This window comes from Neomonachus schauinslandi, chromosome 14 (assembly GCF_002201575.2).
Source record: "Neomonachus schauinslandi chromosome 14, ASM220157v2, whole genome shotgun sequence".
NCBI classification, from domain to species: domain Eukaryota; kingdom Metazoa; phylum Chordata; class Mammalia; order Carnivora; family Phocidae; genus Neomonachus; species Neomonachus schauinslandi.
The window spans coordinates 35,413,307-35,432,093 of NC_058416.1; the positions used below are offsets into that span (position 1 = coordinate 35,413,307).

Consider the following 18,787-nt stretch of genomic DNA (forward strand, 5'->3'; position numbering starts at 1 on the left):
ACTGTGTCCCCGTCAGGGGATGGACGTCAGCTCCCGTGACTGTGTCCTCATCAGGGGATGGACGTCAACTCCAGTGAGCAGATTCACCTCTCTCATTACTGTTGCAGGAACAGTGTTCGGAGAAAGTGCTCAGCAAACAGTTGAATGACTGAGGAGCGTGCTCCCTTGTTCTGTCTCTTGACAGGAGGAGCCCATGTGAAGACTCGAGGGTCGGGGTGGTTTGGCACTGGACTCAGCCCTGGGAGTCGGAATATGAACATATTGCAACCCCCTACCCCAAGCTGGGCTCTGTTGAGGGGAGGATACTGGGTTCCAGTCACTAGCTTCCCCTTGCTCACATGTTTGGGCCCTAGGACTTCCCACCCAGGGGCATCTTCAGCCCATCTCCACCCCCAGCTCTGCAGTCTCTCCTGGGCTCACCTCCTCAGAGGAGCAACAACACCCCCGTATTCCAACTGTGGGAGGCAATGGACTTAAGGCCCAGGGCTTACAGGGGAGAATGAGAACATCACCCAGGAACCCTGCATCACCTCAGATAGGCAGGTCGTGCTCAGGGACTGCTCGGCCTATCCCTGGAGTTAGGGGTCTGTGTGGATGTTGGAGAGGATGGGAACTGGCTGGGGAAACTGAGTCATCCTCTGAGACTCTCACTAGGTTGGCATCAGATCCAAGACACCAGCAAATGGGGCCATTGGTCATCTGAGAACAACTTAGGGACAGCGCCTCGGGAAAGTAGCCAGAGGGGGAGGAGGTCACAGGGGGTAGGGTGACGGGGAGGTTGTCCACCTCAGCTGGTCAGCCATAGCCTGAGTCTGGTCCCCCCCAGAGATGACCTCTCCCCATTTAGGACACACAGCAGGGGGTGGCCCTCCTGGCCAAATCAGGGTAGGGCAAATGAAGGGGGGGGGTGGCACTCCATTTTCTCTTCCTCCTGAATAGAGAACCCTGAGTAATGGCCCGCGCTGTTGTTACTGCTCACCAGGTCCTGTCCCTGTAGTATCTCTTGGAAGCCTAGCATCTACCACCTGAGGCAGGACTGAGTATTCCCATTTTGTAGACCTAAAGCCCCCGGTGGGAAGCAGTTATACAGCTGTAAGGAGGGGAGCTGGGGTTTAGCCCCAGGGCCTGGGCCCGAACGAGATCCACCCTTGGACTCAGAGTCCTTCCAGCCTCTGGTCTGAAAGAGAATCCCTAGAACCACACCAAAGCCCAGGGGAAATGAAGGGGGGGCAAACGGGGTGCATTTGAGGATCCTGGAAACCACCAACATTTGAGTGGGGCTGGGGTCACCCGAGAACCCTTAAGGGAGTAAGTATGGAGCAGGTTTCTTTGGTTTCTTGCAGTCTTCCAGAAAGGCAAGGCTAGCTGCAGTTTCCCTGGGGAAATCTGGGTGGTCAGGGATAGTAGGAGCCTGGCCCCCTACATGTTTGTAAAGTCCTCCAGAAGGAAGGGTCGTGGTCTAGAATGGAGAACTGTAAAGAAGGCAAGATTTCAGGGGAGAGGAAGAAAAAATTAGGGGGAAAAAAACTGGCAAAAGAAAAGTGGCTGGTTAGAAAGGCACATGTGGATGAATTTTAATGCAATCAGAAGGCTGTCATAATGATAATAAAGGAATACATTCAGACGTCAGGAGAGAGGAGAAGGCTCGGGGCTGTGGTCCCAGCATTTAAATCAGATTCAGGTGGAGGAGGGGCCTACTCTTCCCTCCCCTTTTCCTTCCCGGGGAGAAGACGGAATTTCTAAGCAGGGGGGCCAGGGATTAGCTGGAGGCAGGGGGTTTTACTTCATTGTCTTTCCGGAAATCCCATTTAATCGGGGTCTTTAAAAGGCCCTGGGGGCAAGGGGGAGTCCTAGACCGGCCTGGAGCGCAGAGTTGCCACGTCCTAGGACTCCTCTGAAGGCTTGAAACGCTCTGTCCATTTCATGCAAAATGCTGCTGCAGCTTCTGGGAGCATAACATAAGCCCTTGACCCTCTCTCCTCTCTCTCTGCCTCTCCTCTGCCCATCTCTGGGCAGAGGCCACCTCATCATTGAGAAGGTGCCCAGTGCTGGGTGCTCTGGGCTAAGGGGTACTGGCAGGGCAGAGGTCGGGGCTTCCTGAAGAGGAGAACTCTGGGGTGGCCTGTGCAGCACTGCAGGAAACCAACCAAAGAGTTGGTTTCCTCTGCTCTGTTCTAGACCCCAGGACAGCCCCTCAGCTCTATGTGAACTCCCCTGGCAGTGTGGGCAGGAGGGGAAGGGCTCTCTGGGGCAGGAGGTGCCAACCACCCTGAGCACAGATGGACACGGTCCCAGAATGTTCTCACCTTCCGAGGAACTAGGAACTCAAGGCCATTTGCAATTTGGGGGTGTGCATTTCTGCAACCTTGGCTGTGTGTGCCTGCGTTTGTCAGCCACTGGAGAGTCACCAAGCATCTAAGTGAGTACCTGCTGAGTGCTGCTACTGCAGGGATTTGGTGCCAGGTACTGTGGCTGCATAACAATTTTGCCCCAAACTGAGTGGTGTGAAACAACCATTTGTTACACTCATGGATCCTGCCTCCTAGGAATTAAGACAGGGCACAGCATGGAAGGCCTATCTCTGCTCCTGGATGTCTGGGCCTCAGCTGGAAGACTCAAAGGCTGGGGTCTGGAATCATCTGCAGACTCATTCATCGCATGTCTGGTGGTCAATGTGGGCTGTCAGCTGGGGGCCTGGGTTCCTTTCCATGACTCTCTATTTGCCCTCGTTGTAAGTCCTTCACAGAAGGGTGGCTGGCTTCCATAGAGAAAACATCCTCAAAGACAGCCAAGTAGAAGCGGATCCCTTTTATGACCTAGCTTGGAAATCAGCAGGCCTCACTTCTGCCATTCTTTATTGGTTAGAGCAGTCACAGCCCCACCCAGGTTCAAGGGGATGGAGCACAGACCCCACCTCAGTGGGAGGAGTTAAGGCCACACTGCAGTAAGCTTGTGGGACTCAAAATCTCTGGCAGCCCCGAGCTGCTGCAGATCCACACAGCCCAGTGTGATCCTTGTTACCCTAAGCACACGGTCAGGCCAAGTGGTGTCAACAAACCATTTGGGACTCAACACAAGAGTAGGGGGAGGCTGGTGAGGGAGCCCAGCCTTCAGGAACAGGCCCTCCCGCCCCCAAAGTGCCCAGGGCTAAATTTTGCTGCTTAAAAGAGGAAGGGCCAGACCAAGGAAGAGACACCAGATGGAGGTAAAAACAATGTGAGATAGAAAGAAGGCTGTGACCCTAGGAATGGCACAGGGCATTCATTCCTCCACTGCAGAACTCTATGCTGAGGGCCCACTATGTGCCAGGTACTGCAGCTCCAGCCAAAGCCTCGTCTCTTCCCCCAGGGAGAAGACATGGGGTGGGGGCAGGGAGCTAGACCGAAACCAGCTACACAGGCAAGGCAGTAAATGAGTGTCCTTTGAAACCTGGGCCATGAGAGGGAGGAGCTGAGACAGAGAATTAAAGAGAGCCAGAAGGAGGGACCTTGATGAGGAAGCAATAGACCTAGAAGAGAAGTCAGCCTTGTGATATTGGAGGCACTCTGGGCAGCGGGAATAGCTTATGCAAAGGCCCTGTGGCACACTTGCCTGTTGTGAGTTAATTTTAGTATCTGTGGGTGAAGGTGGCTCAAGAAGATAGTGAGTGTATGTCTAAGAGGATGGAGGGAGGGAATGCAGAGTTGCCCAAATGACCGGTGGGCCATCTGTGTGCCATAGGTGAGCAGCCAGACCAGTGGCCTTGCTCCCTCTGGGCGGGAGGGGGCACAGTCACTGCCATCCAGCGCCCTTGACCCAAACCCTCCCTCAACTCCTCCTCTGGCTATGCTCTCCCTCTCCCCCAACCCCCTCACCCTGTGGCCCATCCTGCTCTAGCCACGCCCCAGCCCTCCCTCTCCAGCTATGAGCCCTCTTCCTTGCCCAGATCTTCCCTACCCCCCCTTCCTCTTCGGTCGTGCCCTCTTACCCCCGGGCCGCCCCGGTGCAGCCCGGCTCCCCTGGCCCGGGTAAGCATCTCCTAATTTTGTTCCAGAAGATAGAAAACTCTTCGTGGGCATGCTCAACAAGCAGCAGTCCGAGGACGACGTGCGCCGCCTCTTCGAGGCCTTCGGGAACATCGAGGAGTGTACCATCCTGCGCGGGCCAGATGGCAACAGCAAGGGTGCGTGGGGGCGGGGCGGGGGAGCGGGCGGGCGAGGCCTCCCGCCAAGCACCTCATTGACGGCCAGGTCCTGGGCCGCCTCCAGCTGTCCGCGACTGACCGGCGACGGAGCCAGGGAAGCATGCTTGGAAGGAGCGAGGCAGTCCGGGCCTGGGGATAAGGGACGGCCGCTAGCTGAGTCCAGACAGGGGCAGGGAGACTTCAGGGGTCTTTTAACTCTCTGGCCCGTCCAGGTCTTTCTGTGTCGCTGTGTTTCTCGGTGTCTCTCTTTCTCAGTCTCTGTGGGTCACCCGTTCTGCTTTCATCTGGGATGCGCCCTCGCCCCTCCGCCCCTCCCGTGCCCCGCCTCTCAGCCCTATAGCGCTTCTCTGGCCTTCCTGGGGGCCCTCGCGCCGTGGCTCAGCCTCTCCCGTCCCCCTAGGGTGCGCCTTTGTGAAGTACTCCTCCCACGCCGAGGCGCAAGCCGCAATCAACGCCCTGCACGGCAGCCAGACTATGCCGGTGAGTGGGCCCCCCACCCCGGGGTGGGGTGGGGGCGGGCACGGCGCCCGGGAGGGAGGGACCAAGAGCCCCTCAGGGCCCCGCTTGCCCTTGCGCTCCGTGCACACCATGCGGCGCTCACAGCCTCCCCGAGAGGCAGGAAGGCATTATCAGTATCCCCATTTCTCAGACAAGGACTCCGAGGCCCAAAGATGTTAAGGAACTGGACTGCCCCTAGATAAAAACCGCCCGCGGTGGGGTTAAGATCCAGGACTGCTGGGCCAGTGCAAGCGCGGGAGCTAGCCTTCCGTTACCGCCGCCTCCCCCCCCCCCTCCGCCGCCCGTACCCCCTGGGGAGAAGCGGGTGGGTCCAGGCTGGAGGCAAGGACAGCTGGGAGAAGACGCAGCTGGGGCAAGTGGGTCTCACACGCAGTAATGGCTGCAGGGAGCCTCATCCAGTCTGGTGGTCAAGTTTGCCGACACTGACAAGGAGCGCACGATGCGGCGAATGCAGCAGATGGCTGGCCAGATGGGCATGTTCAACCCCATGGCCATCCCGTTCGGGGCCTACGGCGCCTACGCACAGGCAGTAAGTGGGGGCACAGCCGGGTGCGTGGGGGGGGCCCGCAGCTGTTCTCTAGCTCCCTTTGCTCAGAGCCCCCAAGAGCAACTCCCCTAACAGTGCTGAGGGGAGCCCTGCTCCTGGCCCAGAACATCCTGCTGCCCTGAAGCATGAGGAGTGGTGAGGAATGGACCCAGGGAGTAGAGGCCAGAGGGGTTAAGACAAGGTTAGGCTGATGCAGGGTGGCTGCCGGGAGGAAGGGGTTGCTGTCCTGGTTCTAAAGGGGAAGAGCTAGAGAGAAGGCCTCTGAGCCAGGCAGCAAGGTGGGTTACCTCAGCGCTCTTCCACTCGTCAAACCCTAGGAGGCACCGCTTGGAAGTGGTGAGAGAGGCTCAGGTGTTTGCTTGTGGCTGCTCTACTCCCGCTCTCACTCAGGGAACCGGGTCCTCGGGCCTCTGGGCATTCCTGGCAGGGGTCCCCCACACCCCCCTTCCCCTGCAGTCCCCCCAGACCCTGCCTCATGCTGATGGCCACCCACTTCTTCCTTCCACATTGGAGCCGCCTCTGTCCACATCTCCCCTGAGCTGCCCACCCCCCCCCAGACGTGTGACCACAGCCCCCACACGTGTGGCACTGAGGTAGGCCAGGGTACCTAATCTAAAGAGGTCAGCTCATTTCACTTCTTCAGCAGTGTCCAAACTTAGCCATGTCCACGACCTACCCAGTCCCCACTCCCCTTTGTGACAACACTGGGGGTGCCTAAGGTTCTAGTCATGATCCTCCTGTTGCTGATTCCAAGTGAGGACCATTTTAAACAAATCCATGCCAAGTTAGTTCTACAGAGGCTCATCTACCATGTCTCTAGAGCTTCGGGTGTCACATCTCCACGGACAACAGACCTTTCACAGGGCTGACCAACACCCACGGAGCCGGTCCCAGCCCCCACCCCCACCCTGCAACTTTAGAGTCCCTAAGGCCCTACCATGACTTACGAATACAGTTCTCTCAGGCGATGGGGGTGGAGAGATAGAGCCGAACTCCCTGGGGTTCAGGCCCCCCCGGGAGGCTGGTCTCCGGGAGCTGAGCCCCCTGGTGGGGAGGGCTGCCCCCCCCGGAAGCGCATGATATTTTTTCCGCTTCCTCTGCCCCAGCTGATGCAGCAGCAAGCAGCACTAATGGCGTCAGTAGCGCAGGGCGGCTACCTGAACCCCATGGCTGCCTTCGCCGCCGCGCAGATGCAGCAGATGGCGGCCCTCAACATGAATGGCCTGGCGGCCGCACCCATGACCCCAACCTCAGGTGAGTGGGTGGGTACCAACACGGGGCCTGGCCAGGCAGGAAAGCAGCTGGACTCAGGGTGGGACCTGTTGATCGGCCAATTTTGTCTACTAAGGGACCTTTCTATGGCAAGAGCACACATGTATGGGCCAAGCAGGCCTCATCCTCCAGAAGTTTGCCTTAAGAATGTTCTAATCCCTGGGGACCTAGGGGAAGTTGGGATGTGGGCCCCATGCTGTCAATGACATGATTTCAAGGTGATGACAGTTTCACTCAAGGTACTGAGCCATGTCAGGAAGCAATTCATCTTGGTCTCTTTTGGAGATCTCTAGAAAGAAATTCACATGAAAACACCTCCCTTTGAGGTCTGAGGGGTAAAGAGCCCTGCCCATTCTGTGACCTTGTTAGGTTCCTGGCCTAACCCGAGAAGGAGCCCCATTTTTTTCATTTTTCTTTAACCCAACTTAGACTCATTGGCTTTTCCCAAGACAACTGCACAATAAGCAAGAGAGGACCTCAGGAGTTATTAAAGGACAGGGGGCTTGGAAATAACCCCTTTCACAAGTCATGTTCTTTTTTTAAAAAGTTTTTAATTTTCAAAATTTTTAAAAAGATTTTATTTGTGGTTTTTTTTTTTTTTTTTTTGAGAGAGAGCACAAGCAGGGGAGAGGCAGAGGGAGGGGGAGAAGCTGACTCCCCACCCAGCTGGGAGCCTGACATGGGGCTCGATCCCAGGACCCTGGGATCATGACCTGAGCCGAAGGTAGACGCTTAACGGACTGAGCCATGCAGGCACCCCACAAAGCATGGTCTTTATAGGATCTTGGCTATTGTTCAGTTCAGTGATGCTCAACCCCAGCAATTTTGTCCCCCTGCCCCCCAGGACATCTGGCAATGTCCTGAGACATTTTTGGTTGTCACAACTTGTGGGGGGGGTGGGCCTGCTACTGTAATCTGGTAGGTAGAAGCCAAGGATGTTGCTAAGCATCCTACAATGCACAGGACAGCTCTCCACAATAAGGAAATGTCTGGTCTCAAATGTCAATAGTGCCAAAATTAAGAAACCCTTATCTAGTTCTAAGGGCTGGCCCCAACACCTGAAGCTCTCATTCATCAAGCTTCCTTGGCTCTCTGTTCCCACACCACACCGGCAGCCTTCCTGACATCCAGGAGCTGTAGAGAGACCCTGCTTCCTACTTGAAGAGGAAGGCCCTTTCCAATACAATCACCCTGCCATCCACACCTTGGGCTCCACCCACCTGGCATAGGGAAGGCACAGGGTATTGTCATCTGACCCTGACTTTACCCTTGCCACAGTGAGCATCACCTTTGCCTCCACTGGAGGAGGCCAAAGTGTTTTATTTTGTGTATGAACAGGGCTGACTGTGGACTCTGCAAAGGGCTCTCTCTTCCCTTAGGGCAAGGGAACATCAGAATTAAGACCTCCTCCACCTGAGTAGCAAAACTCCTTGGTGGGGAGGCAGATCAGCCCCTTTGTGATCCAGAGAAGAGAGCAGAGCCAGAAACTTTAGAAGCCCCTTAGTGGTTAAACAAGGCATCCTGACTTTGCCAGGGTGAGCAATAACACTGAAAAAGATGAAAGGAAAATTAAGTATGGTCAAAGTCAAGGACACTGAGAATAGTTTATGTGCTGCAGGTCCAAGGTCATGCTGCAGTCACTGGTCAGGGAAGTCTTTATGGGGTAGGCTGGAGTTGGACTCTGCCTTGAAGGATGGATGCAGTTGGGATGAGTGATGTTACCATGCAGGGAGATAACCCAAGGCATGATTCACAGATAGGACTGAGTTGGTAGGTAAAGTCTAGGTCTATTCTCAGGCCCTTGGAGCCAACGGGTGGAGCTCCATGGGCTGGCCTTCCTCACCTTGGTTCCGCTTGCCTCCCCTCCTCCCCCACCCCTCTCCACCTCTGCAACCAGGTGGCAGCACCCCTCCGGGCATCACTGCACCAGCTGTGCCTAGCATCCCATCCCCCATTGGGGTGAACGGCTTCACCGGCCTCCCCCCACAGGCCAACGGGCAACCTGCTGCGGAAGCTGTGTTTGCTAATGGCATCCACCCCTACCCAGGTAAGCGTGTCTGGTAACCCTTCCTTCCCCATGCAACATACTCCTCACCCATTTCGTCTCTGCCTTTGGTATTATAATAGGGAACATGTGTCTCCTACCCTCTGTCTGTTCCGTGGTAGGACCCCAAATGTGATCAGAGAGAGCCAGCCTCCTGCCCTCCTTCAGGGAGCCCCTGGTTGGGAAGGAGAGACCAAATTCTCCTTCTTGGAGAGGTGCCAGTCTGAGGGTGAGAAAGAAGCCCATTTGTGGAGCTCTGTCAGGACAGAGAAGAGAATAGATAGAGTTGTACAATCAGGTAGAGAGGCTAATAACTGCAAATTAATTGAGGGTGAATTTGACCCATAGGAAGTGAAGAGATAGATGCTAAGAGGATAATCATACTTAGTGTTAAGTAGGAAAAAACTCTTGTAGGCAGGAAGCAAAGGCATATAAATTGGCAATCTGGCCTCTGTTGGGTCCCTGGATCCGTACGCAACCATGGTCAGCACTTGGGACAGGGAATCAGAACATTGGCTAGCACCCGAGCGCTTCTAGCATCAATCCGGGCACAGGAGATCCAGGAGGTCTGTTCCTGATTAACTGTGTTCCTCTCAAACTTAGCATTTCTTTAGTGGTGAGAGTGTCCAGCTGACTTGAAGCAGCTGTTCTCTCTGATTTTGCGGATGGACTGACATGAGAGTAGGAAAGCGGGGCCTAAAGCCCTAGAGCAGACTGGCAAGGGGCAAAGTGATGGAGATGTGAGGAGCGCTGACCTCCTTCCTGGAGGGTAGATGACTAGGTTACAGAGTCCCCATAAGTACTAGTAAGTTCCCAGTCTGTGCCAGATGAAAGGGGGGCCCCAGAAGGAGAACAGGACATGGGCCTATCCCCTGGGAGGTCAAAGGCAGCCAGGAATACAATATACATTCACAGCATAATGAGACAATAAGGCAGAACAGAGTTCATCAAGAGTGAATGTTGTCTGCCTCAAGATGCTAAAGGATTCAAATGAAGGGAGAGTTCTATAGGCTGAAGAAGCCCAACAGAGTTTCCCGAGGAGGAGGCCCAGATCCACTTTAACAGATGGGTAGGCATTAGAGAGGTGAGGATGAACAAGGAACACACTTCTGTGGAGGGGGCTGCCCTGGAGGCCCAGAGACCGGGGGGGCCTGCCTGGCAGGGGCAGGGGCTGCCCAACTAAGACAGAAGACGTCAGCTTGGGGGGCTAAGTAGTGCTCTCTACTCTGGTTGCTCATCAGAACCCTCTGGGTGACTTTTTGAAATCACAGAAGCCCAGAGATTCTGATTTCAGTGGCTGGAGTGAGGCCCAGACATCCATAGAATATGAACGTTCCACCAGCAGCTGAGTGCAAGGTCACTGTGCTAGCAAGAAATAGAGGAGAATTTCCTGACTTTGACCTTGGAGTTGTCTCTGATCTGATCCCAGTGCTTGCTCCACACCTCTCCCCTCACTGCCTAGACAAGAGGCCAGAGAAGCCCAGAGTGAAGTGGCAGGGCCAGAGAATCTGGAGTCTTCGTCTCCAGGCTGGCCAGGGAGGCAGGGAGGGGCTTGGCAAGCCAGAGGCGGGAGAGACCCCACCATTCTCAGGCTCTTGGGCTCCTCCATGCTCAGGTTCATGGGCTGGGAGATCCAGTCCCCAGCACATCTGGGTGGTTTCATTTCCCCCCTCCTCCCTGCCTGCAAGCCCATCTGGATCTCTGGATTTTGACAAACCTGTTTCTTCCCCACCCCCACCAGCATCTGTGAACTTTTTCCCTCATGGAATTTGGAAATGTTCTTCTCCCCCATTTGTAACAATCTGCCACATCCCATAAACAATTCCCTGCCAGAGCAGGAGGGAGGGATGGAGGGAAGGAAAGGAGAAAAGTAGTACATTAAAAAAATTAATTTACCATCTTTAAATGCAGAGTTTGGAGCCGCTGTAATGAGCGAGATCCTTCAAAGTGTTCACTCTTTGGCAGTTACTAATGAGGTCATTAAGCAGAGAAGGGGAGAGGGGTCTCAGAAATGCTTTTCTCCACTTCCTAGCCCCGGGTAGCTTCTCCGTTCTCTCCTCTTACTCATGGAGAGCAGGTGTGAAGCACACAGTGTGACCTCTGCCGCCACATAACACCCCTGAAGGGGTCACCGTATTTGCCGAGCACTTACTTGGTGCTGGCACTCTTCTGGGGACAGCTGCCATGGAAGTGGTGCGGGTTAGATTTTGCCTCAGCCACCAAACTGGCCAGAGGAAGAGACACCTTTTTCTAATTTGCATAAAGGCGCTTTGTGTTTGAGCAGCTGGGGAGACCAAGGGGATGAAGCCAGACGTGGCCATCCAGAGAGTTGGGGCTGGTAGAGGACTCAGGCAGAGGGAGCAGGAGGGAGGAGGAGACCAGCCCAGCAAGCACCAGCACCAGGACCAGCACCACTGGGAGCTCCTGGCTCCAGTCTCTGCTGTGAGGGATACAGAGGTATAGGGTTTTGTCCCGAGACAACCCTAGGCAGGAAGGGACCTGCATCCTGACCCATCTTCAGCTCCCCACTCTGAGCAGTGCCTTCCTGGGCCCAGCTTCCCTGCTGCCATCCACGCTGTGTCCAAGGACTATTGCCCCAGGATCTTCCCTTGGCTCCCCTGCAGCTCGGGAGCTATTCTTCCAGTGGAATATTCCTGAGCGGTTTTGGAACAAGAGCTCGGAAGGGAAGTTTGGGAATTCTTCCCGGTCTGTGGGCCCCAAAGCCTAGCACTACCAGTTAGCTTGGCTGGCCTGGGTTGCCAAGCAGATAAGCCCAGATAATGTTCTTCCTGCCTCTCTCTGTTAGCCGGTCTGCCTCAAACATACTGAGGCTGGATGTGTTCCCACTCGCCTCCTTGGACCTCCAGGGCCAGCCCCCTCCCATGTCAGTCATCAGTGGCCTTGGTCACCAAGGGTAGTGCCCACAATGCCTTTACCCACAGCACCTTTGACCCAACAAGGGCAACAGAAATGAACCAAGCCTTCTCCCCAGTCCAGCTTCTCCAAGTTATTTGCCAGAGTATCAGCCTAAGGCTCCTCTCCTCACACTGGGCAGTAGACATCCCAGACTCATGGCATCAGGTGGCAGGAAGGTCCTTGGTCTCATGGGTCTTCAGTTTCAGTGGGCACCACCCCTTTCCCAGCCCACGGGGCAGACCTTATTCGTGTGGTTAGTTCCTGGGGAGGGTGTCGCAGGCACGGCCTCGGAAGGCAAAACCTCCATGCTTGGGGCAAACCCCCGGAGACTAATGGAGAGGTGCCTGGGTTTGAGCAGGGATGGGTGGTCCAGGAGGACAGAGTGATGGGATGAAGCCTCCCATGCCCTTTATTTTACCCAGGTGGGATCTGCCCCTGGCTTGTGCTGGGGATAAGTGAGGAGGAGACCACCCTCCTGGTAACCTCTAGCCCCCTCACCCACAGTTCCTCAGCCCTTTTCCAGGATCTTCCCACCAAGTCCCTCGTGGTCAAGCCCTCCTCTGGCATCCCCTTCCCAGCCCTTGCAAGCCTCCTGGGGGGCCCCCCCCCCCCCCCCCCACGCCGGCTGCAGCCTGCGTTCCCAGCCCCCAGTCAGGGTGGGGCAGACACCATAGTGGCTGGAAAGAGCCATGCAGCCACGGCATCATCTTGTGGGCACGGTTGGGGAGAGGCCGGTCTGGGCGGGCACCGCTGACTTCTGCTCCCTTGGCTCCCCCGCAGCGCAGAGCCCCACCGCCGCGGACCCCCTGCAGCAGGCCTACGCTGGAGTGCAGCAGTACGCAGGTCGTTAGTATCCTCACGTCCCCAGTCCTCATGCCCCGGCGCCAGTGTCCCCTTCCCACCCCAGGCCTGGGCCCAGAGCTGGGTGGGGGAGGGCGAGGGGGAGGAGGAGGGAGGGCTCTCCCGGTAGAAGACCCCTCCCCCTCAACAGCCCCCCCTAGCATTCAGGCAGAGCTGACCTGTGATGGCAGGGTACCCTTGGGGTGGTCAGTGGTCAGAACTTCAGAGGAGAAGGTGAGCCAGGTCAAAGCCCTGACCTTGCTGGGCAGTTACTCATCCCTGAGGCCAGATTTTCCTCCCCCCGCCGTGGTGCTGCCGGGGCCGGTGTGTCCAGGAGCCCCAAGCCACACAGCAGCACTGGGGGTGAGGCCAGAGTTCACGTCACTGGCCTGGCAAGTATAGATGCCTGGGTGTGAGGGAAGGAGCGACCTTGGAAGGGAAGCAGTTCTGACCCGTCCGCCCGCCCCTGCCACTTACAGGCAGCAGGAGTAGGGCTTCAGCAAAATGACAGGGAACAAGGGAAGATACGCAGCCAGAGGTAGAAAAAAGGAGAACTGAGAAGAGATAGCGTTGGGGTGAGCAGATGGCCTTAGGTCACTGAGTGGGAAGGCCATGAGCCACTGTAGGAAGCCCAAGGCACGCTGTCAGCCCTGATTCTCTGTCTCCCTCACACACACCATAATCATCTCTGCCCAGCCAGTCTCCTGCTGCCTGGCCAGGTCAGAAGGAGCCAGAGAGATCTCCCTTGAGGGCAATGTGGGGGTTCTGATGAAGTTGGCCTCTCACATCTGGAGGTCAGGGGAAGCTCTCTCTTACCAGCTGGGACCCCTGAGCTCTGACCTCAGATCCTGCGCTTTTGGGAGCCAGGCCAGGCGGAGGAAGGGGCTGGCCATTCCTATCCCGCCTCTGACCCTTCCCAGTTGAATGCAGAAAGCACCAGGTTTGTCCGACTCAGTGCTCTGCCCCCGGGGACCAACCCCTGGCAGGATCCCAGAGGCCAAGCTCACACCTCGGGTGGCACCCCATATCCCACACAGGTGCCATCTGAGTGGGCAAAGGGTATGTGAGCCAGAGTCAGCTGTGGCTCAGAGAACGGGGGTGTGTGGGTGATCTGGTCTGGGCAGTCAGTGCTTTCAGTGATCCATTATTGTGGATTATCCACGCATGTGGATTGTCCATTATTTCAGAATAAACTTGCCTTCCCCCAGCTCTGTGAGTGCGCACACACACACACACACACACTCAGCTGGCTTTATCTTAAGTGGCTAAGCAAAAATGCCCTTTTTGGCTGGTCTGCTTTTACTGCTCAACACTGAAGTTTCTTTCTTCCTGCCTCTCATTCTGTCTCTCCATGTCTCTGTCGCGGTTTCTCCCTCTTGCTTCTTCTCTTTGGCCCTCCAGCAGCCGCCTACCCTGCTGCCTATGGTCAGATAAGCCAGGCCTTTCCTCAGCCACCTCCAATGATTCCCCAGCAACAGAGAGAAGGTGAGTCTTTGAGCTGGGGCTTCCTCCCCACCCCCTGCTGTCCCCAAAGAGGCTGTTCACTTGGGCCTTTGGCTGGGGTGTTTCTTTCGAAAGGTGACCATGTTTGTGTGTTGTGTTGAGGAGGGGGAGGGAAGATAGCAGGATTGCAGGATGAGGCCCTCTCCAATCCAAGCGTGTGGTAGGAGGTCAGGAAGGTGGAACCTGGAAGGGGTGGGGTCTGAGAATCCCCATCCCCTGATGAGCAGGATTTGGCCAGTGGAGAAGAAGGGAAGAAGTAGGAATGCTTGGAGGGGGGCAGGAGTAGGGAGACCTGTTCACGGACGGGAGAACTTGTATCCTCTGGGTGACTGGCAGAGACAGCTGGAGCCGCCAGGGTGGGACTCCACCGGCAGCTGAGGGGGTGGGAGTGACTCAGTGCAGCCTAGTGGAAGACGAGGTTCTTGGAAAGTCACATCCAGAGGCTCTGGTGTGCACGGGGCACAGGACAGGACAGGCAAGACCAGTGGGGCTTGGGGGGCTGGGATCTAATAAAGACCTTCAGTGTCCCCCCATTCCAGAACCTAGAGACCCACAGGAGGCTGGAGAAATAAGCCCACCTTCAGGGATTCCGTGGGCCTGCTCACAGAGAGACCAGTGTGAAGGGCAGGAATACTAACAAGGTCTTGCCTTCCCCACCCCACAGAAAAGGTCATCCTGCCAGTGAGGGTCCTCCATCTGCCCCAGGAGCCCACTTGGCCAGGGGATTCTAGTGTCTCCAGAGAGCCCAGCTCATAGTCCCTGCAGCAGACTGTCCTAGAACCAGGGCATGTAGGTCATTTCTGGAAAGGACACTGGGGGTCTGTTAGTCCAAACCCATTGGTCAGACAGGCCCCACACAGGACCCACACAGGCTGAGAGCCTGGGCTCTGAAGCAAATCCATCTGGGTCTGACTCCCGGCTTGGCCACCTCTTCCGCTCTGACCCCTGATGTCCTCACCTGTAAAATGAGGATAGCGAGGATCAGTCACTAGGGAAGCATGAAGCTCAAAGGAGCTCAAGTCTGACTGGAACTCCAGCAATTTCCTATGGATTTCTCATTATGCACATAGCCCTTCCTTCACCAAACTATCACCCCTCCAAAGTTGCCCATGATGCCCCACCCCAGTTTACGCACATTGGGCGGCTCCTGAGATCTGGATCGCCATTTCTTCCTGCGCAGGAGAGCCAAGCTACAGGAACCCAGAGGAGTGTGCAGAGGGGCCCCTGCCCACAGCCTGCAAGCCCAGCTTGCCCTAGCTCTGAGTGTGGTCTGGGCCCCCTGCTGGTCAAGTGGGGTGGGGGTGGTCCAACAGCCCCGCCTCCACCAGAGGATCCCCTCTTGGGCTGTGACCCTCCAGCCTGTTCACCCCTGCCTCCCTCCCCCTCAGTCCAGCTCTTCAGTGCACGTCAGTCAGATCAAAGCCACGAGGGGGCCAGGAGGGGTGGGGGCCGTGAGCCCCCATGTTGCCCATCCCCTCTAGGTCCAGAACGGAGCGCTGTGCCCACAGGCGCTATTGTCTTTGTCTCCTCACTGGCCTTAGGCTGACCCACCCTCAGCCTGCAATCAGCACCCTACATGAGTCTGGCCTGTGGGCTCAGCGGTCTCTAAGCCCTGCTCCACACACACACACACACACACACACACACACACAGCTGCAGGTCAATGCTGCTCTGACCAACACACAGGCTGGCCCCTAGCACTGGCCTTACACAGAGTGAACCCCTCCATCTGCTCCCTGCTCCGCCCCCCTTACACTCTGCTCCACCCCATGCATCCTGCCCTGAACTTCTCAGACCTTCCTTCCATCTCTGAGTGGCTTCAGTCCCCCACCCCCACCTCGCCCTGTGCCCTGCTCCCCAGACCAGTCCCCTTCCAGCCAGCTCTCAGTGGCGGGATCTCCCACTGTTGTCCACATTCTCCCTGACTGGTGCACTGGACAAGGCACCATGGGAGAGCAGGGCATGGGGAGGAGGGAATCGTGGACCCAGATGTGTACAGAGCCAGGCTTCATACAAGGGTGAGCTCAGGGTGCTGGGGACAGGGTCATCAGAGGAGGCTTTGGGGGCCTTGGAGGATGAGGTCTTCAGCACATAGAGTTGGGGAGACATTCAAGGCAGGGCAAACAGGAGCAAAGGCACGGTGCTGCGAAGTATGAGGTGAGCTTGGGCCTGGGGATGGGATAGGGCAGGGAGATAGGCTGGGGTGGGCTGGAGTCAGCCCAAAGCCGTGTCCACAGTGTTGCCTGAGGCATGGGTGAGAAGGAAGGCTGTGTTCTTCCAGCCATGCCAGTGGTTGGCCCTTTCTGTCATGGTTACCTCCCCCTGGGCGATGTCACTGAAATACCTGGACACACTGGTTGCTGGGGAGACCCTCCCTCCAGCACTTTGTCTTTGAGTTGAGCCTGAAAACCAACAGATGCCTGAATTCCTGGAGGCTGTCCGCTCCACAGTTGGGCCGAGGTGACCCTCAGGGATGCTCGAGTCCTGGCTGCGCCCAGGGCCACAGTGTGGTCAGGATAGCCACCTTCTGTCTCTGGAGCTCTGTTTCACCATTTCTCAGAAGGTTGGTGGGGGGGAACCAGATTGATCTCCAAAGTCCTCTATGCCATCGGATGCTCTATGATCTGTGGATGAGGAAATGCAGGGAGGGCTTGGGGGTAGAAGGTGATGTGTAGGCTCCCTGTTGAGGGGTGAAGGGCGGGGTGGGGGGCCTAGCCTGGAGCTGGGAGAGCCATTCCTGTGAAGCTTAGCTGCATACCATACTGACTGGATGAGCCTAGGGGTCCTGCCCTGAAAGGCTTCTTGAATCTTTAAGTTGAATAAACATAACATCCATATAAAGCAGCTTGCAGAACTTGAAGTGAGGGTCTCAAGTTCAAAGCACGTGGCTGCATGGGGTGGAGCATTGAGGGAAGACCTGAAGAATGGGATGGAAGGAGGAAGGAAGGCAGTGCTGGGGGAGGGGCAGGAGGACAAGAGAAGACTAATGCCCCTGTCCCTAGATCTTCCAATTTGGATGGAGAGAAAACCTCCCAGACCTAAAGGAGAAAGAGGCTCAGACCACAAATTGTAGACTTAGGGAACACCAGAAGAGAGAGAGCATATGGGGACTATCTAGGTGGGAATCCTGGAAAAGATGTGGCTTAGATCAGGCCTTTGAGCTAGTTCCTACCCCAAGAGGACTTACATTGAGCCCAAGAGGACTCACATTGAGCCGGGGACCATCAAGGGATACATTCACAGAGTATAAACCAGTGAGAACCTGGCATGGCTGGAGATGGGGTAAGGGGAGGGCCGCCAGCGCTCGGGGGATTCAGCAGCAGGGACCCCAGGACGCTTGCACTTGCGCCGGTTCTGGTTCTGAATGCGCCGTCAGCTGGCAGTTTGCCTGGGAGACAGTGGTGGGGGAGGAGAGGCTGAGGGCAGGAGGGGGAGGAGAGATGGTGCAGGGCGGGGACCTAGGACCCAGGAGCTCAGATGCTCAGAGGGTGGCTTCGGTGGTCAGAGGAATCTTTGGAAGGAGCAAGGAGGAGAGTGAGGGTCGAGAGACTTGCTTCCGAACTGGGTTACCTGTCCCAGGGAAGCACCACACAGTTCTGGCCTTGAAAGCCACAAAGCTGCCCATATCAGGGCCTTACCACCTTCACTTTTTGAGCTCACGCTTAGTTCCTACCAGCCTGTGGTCAGAACCTTGGTTCTTAGACACCTCTAACAAGTGCAGCCGCTTCCTTTGCATGACCTCCACAGGGTGGAAACAATCATTGGAACGACCACATTTTAAAAGGTTAAAAATATGAGGCATACTCTGTTTAAAATGGTAAGAAATAGACGAAACGTCTTGGAAAGATTTCTATTTCAAAGTGAAAATTGAGCATGTTTGTTATTTAAAAAGAAAAATGTAACTCTTTAGCAGTCTGGAAATTTCAGAAATCCAAAGGCCTCAACAGTGTTCAGCATTTCTGGGGCATGAAGATTTATGATAGGCAGAGAGAGGAAAGCACAGACTACAGAGGCAGATGGTCCGGGTCCGTATCCTGGCTCCACCCCCCCCCCCAGCTGTGTGACATTTGGCAAGTGACTTAACCTCTCTGGGCCTCCGTTTCCTCATCTGTGGAGTGGGAGTGACAATAGCACTTGACTCCGAGGGCTGCAGGAAGATTAAGTGACTTAATCTCATACATCTCAAGTGCTTAGCGGAGCCTGACCTATAGTTCATGCAGTAGAAGTGGCAGAGTTGTTCTTGTCATGGAATGGGGAGCTCCATGTGATGAAGCTTGTGGGTGCCCAGGTTAATCACCGAGCCATGCCACAGAGCCCGTCCTGCGCACCTAGCCTCCTAGAGGAGGCAAGAGAAGCCTTGATTTCTGCACGGGGGGGGGGGGGGGGGGGGGCTGAGTGTGAGGTTTGGGGTAGGGGAAGGTGGGACCGTGGGGCACCAGCTGGGAAGGAGTGGCTGCGGTTGTGGAGGAAGATAGGCCAAAGCAACAGCCACCCTGAGGTCAAGGTCGGGGTCGAGGTCGAGGTTGGATCTGGGGCCCTGCCTGCGGGAGGTGAAGTGAAGCCTCTCACAGGGCCACGGCATGGCTGCCCCAGGGCGATTCCAGAGCAGGGGCGGGGCTGGAGGGCGGCGGGCAGACCCTCCCAGGTCTCCCTCCCCGTGCCTCTCCTCAGCGCCTCCTCTCCCCGGCTGATCTGGCCCTGGCACGTTGACCCCCTTCACGGGTCAGCTCCACCCCTGGAGCGAGTTGCCAGGCACCCTGTTACAGATTCATTTTGCAGCAAAGGTGACTGAGGCACAGAGAGGTTCAGTGACTTGCCCAAGGGCAGGGCGGAGACCAGAGCTCAGCCTGGGGCTCAGCAGTCCCCACTCCTCAGTGGCTGCCCTTGGATCTTGGATGAGACCCCCCCTCCCAACCTTGCCCCCCTCCCTGCTGCCGCTGCCTAACTCGCTCACCTCTCCTCT

General features: G+C 56.3%; 1 protein-coding gene across 50 annotated transcripts in view; it reads left to right on the forward strand.

Annotated features, from left to right (window-relative positions):
• The window catches only part of CELF4 (CUGBP Elav-like family member 4), a 289,968-nt gene that overhangs the window by 257,055 nt on the left and 14,126 nt on the right, over nt 1-18,787 (forward strand). For 8 of the 50 annotated variants that reach the window (XM_044920955.1, XM_044920960.1, XM_044920966.1 and 5 more), the window contains exons 4-10: nt 4,034-4,162; nt 4,584-4,663; nt 5,088-5,231; nt 6,356-6,503; nt 8,419-8,568; nt 12,262-12,327; nt 13,723-13,806. In XM_044920955.1, coding sequence (XP_044776890.1) covers nt 4,034-4,162; nt 4,584-4,663; nt 5,088-5,231; nt 6,356-6,503; nt 8,419-8,568; nt 12,262-12,327; nt 13,723-13,806 — 801 coding nt within the window. The remainder of the gene's footprint in view (nt 1-4,033; nt 4,163-4,583; nt 4,664-5,087; nt 5,232-6,355; nt 6,504-8,418; nt 8,569-12,261; nt 12,328-13,722; nt 13,807-18,787) is intronic. The other 42 variants (XM_044920962.1, XM_044920954.1, XM_044920958.1 and 39 more) reach the window with 15 other exon arrangements.